The following is a 9,770-nucleotide window of genomic DNA, read 5'->3' as shown; positions in this document are numbered from 1 at the left end:
GGCGTTGTAGTCGAACTCGAGTGAAGGGCGCCAGCGCCGCCCCAAGAGGAAAGGGGGAAGGCTGTGTCCCCAGGCGACTCGGCTGCGCTCCCCCGCCCTGGGCCTCCGAGCCTGGCCGGGGCCCACTGGACCGTGATCCAAAGGAAGTTCGGGAGTGGTCCGGGCTGAGGTGCCCCTCCCCCTCCTTGAAGAGCGGCGCGAGAGAGGCGGGGGCGATTCCCACCGGGGCACTCGTGGGCAGGCGCGGTTCTCCAGCGTGGAGGTACCCTCGGCTCCTCCGCCTGAAGGCTTGGCCGAGACTTCGGGAGGGCTTCTGCTGGGCGGGGATTCCTGGCTCCAGCCGCCCCTCCCCGAAACGCGCCGGCTTAACTGCCTTTTCTCCTCCTCACAGGTGCCGCGTCTTTTCCAGACGGGTGCGCAGCGATGGCTTCGTCGTTGGCGGGGACCGCGCCCTCCAAAGAGGCCGGCGGCGGTGAGGGCGCCGGCGGCGAGTCCTTTCTGATGCTGTTCCACAGCTGCCCCGCCGGCGCCGGTTCCTTTGGCCCCGGTCTGCATCCGCCGCTCTTCCTCGAGACGCTTCCGCCGGCGGTCGTCTTCCAGCCCCCGACGGCAGGTGCCGGGGGACTGAGCCCGGACTCGCCTCCCCTGCCGCCTTTCCCCTTCCAGCGCCTACCTGCCACTTTCCTGGGGCCGCCGCCTCCACCTCCGCGGCCAGCCCTTCCTCTGCTCCGTCCGCCTCCTCTCCCCCGGCCTGTGCCGGTGCTGGCCGCGCCCTTCCCTGGGAAGAGATCGTCGCCCAGAAAAAGGAGCCTCGAAGGAACGCCCGACTCGGAGCAGCGCCCGCCCAGCTACCGCTTCACGGCCCAGGAGCTTCACGCCGTCCTCTACGGCGCCGTGCCCGGCGGGAGGCAGCCGCGCGCCCTCTCGGCAGGTGGGCCCCAGTCCGGGTAAGGGAGGCGGCTGAGCGGCGCTTTCCCTCCGCTTTCTAGCTCCGGGGCTTCGGGCAGTTCCGCCCAAACTCGAGCCCCAAAGCCTCGCTTCGGCTTTGGGCGAGTTCGAAAGAGACGCGCCTTAGCTCGAAGCGCCCTCGATTACTCTGTAAATTGTGTCAAGTGTGGTTTACTTTGGGGGGAAACTTCTCGTCTTCTGAAAGCAGGAACACCGGCGGACACATTTCTTTATGCTTAAGCCCCGCTGAACAAAACGGGCAAGAAGTTTCTTAGGATATTTAAGGCTCTTGATCAGCCGGGCTGAAGCCCAAAGAAAGATGCGCTGGATCGCCCTGCCCCGCGAGGGAGGAAACCGGCGGAAATTCGGCTAGGTGGGCGGTTGGAAAACTGCTTACCCTTCTAGTGAGAAGCTTCTTTCCCCTAACTCTGGTTCCCTTCCTCGGAAGGCTGAGCAAATCTTTGGTCTAGTGCCTGAGGAGTTCTGGAACCTGCCGTGATCTTGGTTGGTAATTTTTTTTTCCAGTTAGTTGTCTGATTCCTGGCAAAAGCAAGCATCGATTCGAAGCATCAAGGATGCTGGTTGGCAGCAGCACAGACACTTTTTGCAGCAGGAAGGCTGTTTAAAAGGGAGGAGGAGGAGAAGGGAGAGTGAATGGTTTACGAAGGAGAGTTACTCTGGGTAGTTAGATGCATTTTGGGGTGGTATAAATCAATACATGAACTGCCCTTAACTTTAAAAACGATTAAAAATTAGAGTAGTCCCAATGTTGGCAACATAGCAACTGCTAATTGTCATAGTTGTAATGACATTTATCTTATCACTCTGGTATTTTCTTTAGACTGGATGTCAGTGTTTACGTTAACAAAATATTGAGAGTGGAATTTAATGAAACACTTCATTATTTCTCATAAATCGCTTACAAATCATTACATTTTCAAGGTGAAATAGCCTAAACAGGCTTATCTACCCATGTCCCTTCCGGATCTGTTGGTTCACAACTCCCCTCACTCCCAACCAGGGTGATATAATGGAATCTTATTATGATGTTTTTAGGCTGATGCTTTTCCCTCTTTGCATGTGCCCCCTTCTTCTCAGGGCCCCAAGGTCCCTCTTGTAGAAAAAAAAATCTGATGGTTCAGTGGCAACTTCAACCACTTTGCATCCTTTGATTCATCCCACAGGCATTTCCTAACCCTTTATCACTTACATTTTTCTTTAATTGAGGTAGTTAAACTGGACAAGGTTGAGGTGTATCTGGTAGAGTTGCTGCTCAGTTTATCTCAGGCAATGCATGGCAGTTTATTCCGGACTAATTATTCTAATTTAGCAGTGTTTTGAGTTTGAGTACACTTGATTATCCTTCCTCCCCTGTGAGCCTCAGCTAACAGGTGACTCTACCTTGCTTTCCCTTCAGGAGATGCTGAGAGTCAACCCCCACTGCTGGATAGATCAACTCTGCAACTTCCCAAAGGTAGCTGCATTTTGGTTCATTTGGGAAGGATGTTTGCTGGCCTGTCACTGAATTCTTCACTGGTGGTGTTCCTGCTTCTACTCAACTAGCTAACTTGTTTCCCCCCTCCAGGTCTGACGGTGTTGCAGACTGTATTTTTGGATGGTCCACAGCTGGGTGTCTTCTGCACAGAAACCATCCTCAAGGGTATCCGGTTTGGTCCCTTCCAGGGCAAAGTGGTCAACACCAGCGAGATTAAAACTTATGATGACAATTCCTTGATGTGGGAGGTACCTGAAGTCATATCTTCTGCCTTGAGCAGCTGAGAGGTGTTAGGGTTTGAGGTGGGACAAACAATGTGCAGCCCACTCCCCACATGCCTGCTATGCATGGGTCAGCCGTGAGGGGGGAGAAGGCTAGATGACAACCTCTTCATCCCTGAATTTATTTGGCAGTACACCATGTTGATTTTTTTATTTTCCCCAAGGGATATTCCCAAGAAAATGTACACATAATTACATCCACCTTCTAAGAGTCTGAACATCAGAGGTTCAGTCATCTCTTCTGCTTTGTCTGAAGTCAGCCATTCAGTCATCTGGGTGTTAAAGGTGGTCCAGTGTTTGGAAATGAGGTCTCTGAATCCCTTACTCAAGAAGTACCACTGATCTCCTGGACTTCTACATTTCTTAAATGTGTGTGTGTGTGTTGCAGATTTTTGAAGATGGCCAACTGAGTCACTTCATTGATGGCAGAGGCTCTTCTGGCAACTGGATGTCATTAGTGAACTGCGCCCGCTTCCCAGAGGAGCAAAACCTGACAGCCCTTCAGTGCCAAGGCCAGATCTACTATGAGAGCTGCAAAGAAATCACACCTGGCCAAGAATTGTTGGTCTGGTACGGTGACTGTTACTCGCAGTTCCTAGGCATCCCTATCAGCCTCAAGGGGACAGCAGAAGGAAAGCGAACCCGACAGCATAGTGAAGGTCAGTTTGCAGACCTTTTTCCTCTGGACATCGATTGCATATAGTGAGCAGTTAAACTTCAAACAAGTTAGTCTCTCTTTGCCCCTTGCATGTCATGAGAGCCTAACCCCCATTTATGGTTTAGTGAGTTGTACAAACATAGAAAAATTAGAGCAAACCATTAAGTTTACTATGAGTAGTGTGCTGTGCAAGCAAGCAGTGGACATGTCTTGATTTGGGCAGCAATCTCGCATGGGCTTAGTGTTGAAAGCAGGAAGCCTTCTTTCTGAGGAAGCCTGAGGACAGCAGTGTTGGGTTCTTCCCAAAAGAGAGATACAGAGTTCTTGATTGCTGGAGGAGCAGTATCATCTGCGTGTTGAGTTTAACTGAGAAGTGTTACTGACTCCCTTAAGGGGTTACAGTTAGAAGAGGCTTTCTCTCCTGGGTCTTGTTCCTCTGAGATTATTGTAAACTTTCAGCTACATAAGCGTAAGTAACAATAGCAGGATAAAATATTTGGCTTACATTTTTGTCCACAGTACCGCATTAATATGTAATCTTTACCAACAGTCCAGCTGGAGGTGGAAGGGAACCAGGGAAGCTCAACCTAGGGAGCCTGAACTCATTGCCCCAAAAGTCAGCGCACAATCTTCAACTGGCTGTTACTTCTGAGTGAATCTTTGGGATTTCAGTCTCTTGCCTTGTGTTTAACTCACTACTCCACACGTGGTTTCCCTTGTCCCTTATTTGTAAAAATGTTAAGGGATGGGATTTTATTTCTTTGGTTTCTATGTTATGCCTTGCTAATGTTTTTTAAAGGGCTTTAATAGCTCTACTTGTTCTGCAGAGGCAAATACATAAATAGAGTGAGCATTAAAGGTTAATTAAGTCATAGCGTATATTTTCAGGAAGGGGAAAATGAGTGTGACCTAGTTGGTTTTCAGTTAATGTACTGGCAACCTCAGTGCTGTAGTTGCAAGAGATATGTGTGTTTTCATTTAGCCCATCCTTAGTTACCTTCCTTGTTATGCAAAACAAATTTTGCCTCCCGATTGCTGACACTGTCTTTTGTTACAAGTTGTGTCTAATTAATTCCTGATGGTGGCTTTTCCTTCTTTCCCTGTAGAATCTGTGGAGGGTTATAAATGTGAGCGTTGTGGAAAAGTCTTTGCCTACAGATACTACCGGGACAAGCATTTGAAGTACACACGGTGTGTTGACCAAGGGGACCGAAAATTCCCATGCCATCTGTGCAACCGATCTTTTGAAAAAAGGGACCGTCTGAGGATCCACGTTCTCCATGTCCATGAGAAGCACAGACCTCATAAAGTATGGGTGCTCAGTATCTTGGTGTGATTCTTGCTTTCTAGAGTAAGGAATAACTGACTGGTTCGTTATGGCTTTTTTCAACTAGAATCTGGATGCAAGTGGTCCTCCATGGCCTACAACACTGGAAGCAGCAGTGATGAGGAGAGTGGCTTTAAGCGTAGGCAGAGTGTCATCTCCGGGACTTGGGGCTGGGCTTTGGGTAGGCATTTCTGCATTAGTATAAAACAGAGAGGGGGGAGGTACTAGGAGAGAGAGAGTCAGTATCTCTGTACTGACTATTTTTCTGTGGGAATTCTACTTCCTCAGCTGACGCATTGAAAAAGGTCTTCAGTTTTTTCTCCTTAAGAAGCACTTAGTGCGCAACCTTACTTGGAAATAAAAGCTAATGCCATGAGGTCTATTTCTCTGAGTAAATATTGTTCTGGTCTTCTGATTTGGTGGATGGAAGCCCAACTACTGTTGTTGTAGTCTTGTAGTCTTACTTTATTTATAGTTTTACTTTATGATTTAAAAGGAATCAAAAGGTTTGTATTGCAAGTCATGCTCTCACACATCTAGGTAGTTTTGTGGCTCATCAGTGCATGTGTGCGAGGAGTCGTCATCTAAATTTTTGCCATCACTTTATTGATGGAGACCAACAGAACGTTGGTGACTCTCTTGCTAGCTTGGGCTGAGAGGGTTGAACTAGTGGTGCTAGAGTTCCAGCACCTTATCTGGTTCAGCCAGGGTTCCCAAGCATTACTAGACCTGGGCTGCAGAAGTTGAGATGCCCAGTGGATGGCAGAAATCTCCCTCCTGTCATCTAGTGGTTGTCCAGAGTTCTGCAGCCCAGATCTGATGGCCAAAGGCTTCCATGGAAAAAGGGGGAAAGTACCATGAGAAAGTCAATCTAATAGAATTTTTTGTTTATTTTTGTTGTTATTATTGCATTACTGATTTATTGGGACAAATACTCAACCCCAACTCTAAAGTTTGTATTCTTGGAGGTAGTAAATTGTATCAAAATATGAGATTTGCCTTTAAGGAAGTAGTGATTTTTTTCACCCGTTCCTTAATGATGGAATCAGATGAAACAGTCTTCAGATCCCCTTTAAATCAATCTTCTAGAAACAACCTCTTCCAGTTGATGCAAATGATTTTAACTTAGAAATGGATTTATATGTAGTAATCCTTTTAGCCTCTTAGAAAAACAATGCAAATAAACAAGTTATTAAGCTACTAAAATGATTTCATTTTTTAAAACATTTATTACCAAAAATTGAGGCTTTAAAAGAAATTAAGAGGTAGATTAGACATTTAATGTTCTCAGTAGACTTTCAGTAATTCAAGCTGGACTGAGCAAGCAGGAAATAAGTGCAATATTTTTAAAAACAGCATCTTATTTTAATGGTTTCTGAGAAATTCCTATGGGGGTAGGTAGAAAAGTGCAACTGAATTCAGTGGGGTGTACATTTCAGTAGGCATGCTTAGGATAGCTGCCTTTTTTCTTTCAAAAACTATTATGCCAACAGGGGAGACCAAATTGTCTGGAAACAAAACCTGAATATGTGTGTGTTTTTTTAATCCATTCAATCGTGTCTGATTCTTGGAGACTGCCTGGACAAGTCCCTGCAGTTTTCTTGGCAAAGTTTTTCAGAAGTGGTTTGCCATTGTCTCTGTCCTAGGGCTGAGAGAGAGAGTGACTGGCCCAAGGTCATCCAGCTGGCTTTGTGCCTAGAGCGGGACTAGAACTCACGGTCTCCTGGTTTCTAGCCTGGTGCCTTAACCACTACACCAAACTGGCTCTTGTATATGGTTTGTAAAATGTATGAAATATATGTACATCTATCATTATAGAGAATAATTGCATATATATACTATCTACATAGTGTCTAAAATTAATGTTATAATTTAGATGGTTCATGTTTGTTTCCCTTACTATAACTTTTAAATACATATGAAGACAGTTTCAATTTAAGACAACAATTACATCCACATTTAGAGTCTCACTGAATTCAGTGCAACTTTATGAATAGAGTGTTTAAGACTGCACAGAAATTAAGCAATTTCTTAAGTTCAGCAGAGCGAAAACACTAAGTATATAAACCAAAAAGATTAGGGCAGGAAGGAGAGAGAAGGTAGATCATCTTTCCAATCACAGAGAAAGACCAACACTACTTTTTGTACTTTGATGGCAATTAAGAATTGCAGATAAACAAACTAGAATAATTATCAAGAAGGCATTCTGAATCTACTTCAGAAGTATATGCTTGAAAACAGCTGTTTATACATGTAACAGTAGTGTAATAAGACTATAGCTTCATGCCAGGTATCAATGCTGAACTTGTTTGGGAAAGGTGATTATGCTCCCCAGGGATGTCTGCAGGATGCATGTGTGTGTTTATGTATCAGACTGACGGAAGTTGTGTTACCATGTAAACCCTACTCCATGGGATGTTGCATGCATGCTCCAAAGGGATAGGGTAGTCACATCGATTTTTTCAAGCTCACGTGGAAGCCTCCAAAAGATGGTTTGCTTCTGGGATGTCTGAAACACTCCTTCCAAATCATTTTTGAAAGGTTCAGCACCTTAAATGTGCATTGTTACGCAAAATGAGAGACTATTGTAACGTCTTGCTGTAATTCATGGGGCATAAATGAACATTTGCACATCTAAGTCCTACCAGTGTGGGATCTAAATGCTTCTATTATTACAGAACAATTACATATTTTTTCTCATTTCAGTGCTCTGTATGTGGTAAAAGTTTCTCTCAGTCCTCCAGTCTAAACAAGCACACCCGGGTGCATTCTGGGGAACGGCCATATAAATGTGTGTACTGCAACAAGGTGAGATGTTTCTTGCCATTCTCTTGCAATGTTTCAATTTTGCATAAATTGGAATGTCTGGTCCCCCCATTAGCTATTTGGATCCTTTTTCACTAGAATGCTGTACATGTGGAAACATTCTGAATTTGCCCACTAGCTGCTTTTCTTCAGTTAGTAGCAAAGACGCTACATCTAAGCCATTGGATTAAGGAGCCATTTTCACTCAAGAGCGTGGGATTAAGAGTCCCCACAGTTATGAATCCTGCAGCTACTGAGAATGACCCCTGGTTACGACGAAGATTTCAGGTGGGCTTGGCTTTTTCTTTCTGGGCTCTAATTACTGTCTTATCCCTCCCCTTGATCTCCACAGGCCTTTACCGCCTCTAGCATCCTGCGTACTCACATCCGCCAGCATTCAGGAGAGAAGCCCTTTAAGTGTAAGCACTGTGGTAAAGCGTTTGCTTCGCACGCTGCCCATGACAGTCATGTGCGGCGCACGCACAATGCCAAAGACAAAGGCTGTACATGTACGCTGTGTGGTAAGGTATTCCTAGAGGCAGAAGAATTCCATTTCCATATGAAATTCCATGCAGCTCTTTAGCCAGCAAAGTAATGGCTGGAGCCATCTCTGTTTATCTTTCTGTGATATTAATGTACATTTTAATATTGTGCTGTTGGTGCGATACTCACCTGTAGGCAGAATGAGCCAGTAAGGGGTGTGAGGAGTCCTGAAATGCTGTAGACCTTGTGGCTGACCTACATATCAATCGAAGTGTGGTACCTTATGACCTCTGCTCTTTCAATCAATATATGGCCTTGTCTGTCAACCGTTAATAAAGGTATTGCCACAACTTAGATTTCAGATTTTTTTCTTATGGCCATCGTGATCTGTGTGACCTGGAAAATAGTTTGACTCTTAGCAATAGGAACCTAAATTGGAGGTGAACATTATCAAGTGTAGTTAAAACTTCATTCTCGCAGAGTTTGTCCCTTCCAGCCATTAGGTAAAGTTTCTACTGATTAGTTTTTTATGACTACTTCGCTAGTATACTATCTTCAGCTTTTAGTTTTTGTTTAGATCTGCTTTTTACCTAAGTAGCCTGTTTATTCTATCTAAGGACAGAGGATTGGTTCAAAGTAACTTCTAGATTTTATATTCAGGATGAAAACTGAAACCATTAACAGCACAAGGGAGAACCGACATTTAATGTCTGCACCTTCTTCCACAATCTTATCTTTTAACTGATTGTGTGATTGTGAACAACATCCATTAACTTCATTTTTTCCCCCCAGCCTGTTTTCTGAAACGTTTTGACAGAGATGACACACTGGAGTAAGCCATAATGCAATTTAATTGGGTTTGGTTTAGAATCTAATCCAGGCATTGTGACTTTTAAACCATAGTTTATGATTGATGTCCTATTATAAAGGTGGTTGTGGCTTATTCTATATTGGTTAAACAACTCATGGCTTAGCACAATAGAGAAAGTCAGCCTTTATGTGGTTTTGGAGATTTCAAAAGTTTGCACATCATTTTTTAGTTGATCTAATGTATTGTCTTAATGTGGGTTCTAGAACATTGTAAATTATGTTTGCTTCAGGGGAAAGCTCCAAGTGTTGGTGACTTTAATATATGATAGTTCCAACTCTGAATTGGTTTTTAGGATCTGCAATAAGCACCAGTTTTCCAGTTTGTGCAGTTAGTATGAAAAGACTAAAGGAATTTGAGGAGGGAGTAGCTATTTATTCTTCAAGCAACTCTCCCTTCAAGCCACGAAACTTAAAAAAAAATTAGCGATACTCCCACTATTGATGTTTATAGGGCTATTGTATCTGGACTGCAAAAATTCAGATGACCAGTTGATGACAATAAATAATTCTCTGATATAGAAAACTCTTTCCTTCTATCTAGCAGAAGTCTATATTTCTGCAGCTTTAGAAACATGGTATCTCTGTGGCTTTTCCAGATAAGGATGCTAACCTTGAAGGGAATACTGTGTGTTGGTTAGGAAACCTTTGGCCTGTCAGTACAGCAGAATACTGGTTATGGACTGCTTGAGCATAATCAGTTTTTCCATTGGTTTTTTTCCCTTCCTACTTGACTGCCTATTTAAAATTTCCCACTGCCAGTTTATCCTCAACTCACTGAATGCTTGTCTACTGGCTAAACTAGTTACAGTAACAACTGTCTACCTCCTTATCTCACTAACCCTTCCTCTAATCATGCACATTTTTTCTCCATGGGGAAAGGGGGGATATAAATATTTGTGTTGC

At 44.4% G+C, this 9,770-nt stretch overlaps 1 protein-coding gene across 1 annotated transcript; it reads left to right on the top strand.

Annotated features, from left to right (window-relative positions):
* Positions 1-423: 423 nt before the first annotated feature.
* Positions 424-8,097, top strand: PRDM14 (PR/SET domain 14). The gene is made up of 7 exons (XM_063299969.1): positions 424-901; positions 2,366-2,422; positions 2,534-2,691; positions 3,113-3,383; positions 4,489-4,691; positions 7,416-7,517; positions 7,867-8,097. Exons 1-7 carry the CDS (start codon positions 424-426, stop codon positions 8,095-8,097), a joined length of 1,500 nt encoding a protein of 499 aa, XP_063156039.1.
* The last annotated feature ends 1,673 nt before the right edge of the window (positions 8,098-9,770 follow it).

The sequence above is a fragment of the Candoia aspera genome, chromosome 3 (genome assembly GCF_035149785.1).
Source record: "Candoia aspera isolate rCanAsp1 chromosome 3, rCanAsp1.hap2, whole genome shotgun sequence".
Classification (NCBI taxonomy): Eukaryota; Metazoa; Chordata; class Lepidosauria; order Squamata; family Boidae; genus Candoia; species Candoia aspera.
The sequence above is the reverse complement of the archived record's forward strand: the minus strand, read 5'-3'. Positions and strand labels throughout refer to the sequence as shown.

Bases quoted from the DNA above. Each gene is read 5' to 3' on its own strand.
- PRDM14 (XM_063299969.1), top strand. From the start codon at position 424: ATGGCTTCGTCGTTGGCGGGGACCGCGCCCTCCAAAGAGGCCGGCGGC. The intron at 3,384-4,488 runs GTCAGTTTGCAG...CTTTCCCTGTAG, and splicing joins AACCCGACAGCATAGTGAAG to AATCTGTGGAGGGTTATAAA. The intron at 4,692-7,415 runs GTATGGGTGCTC...TTCTCATTTCAG, and splicing joins AGAAGCACAGACCTCATAAA to TGCTCTGTATGTGGTAAAAG.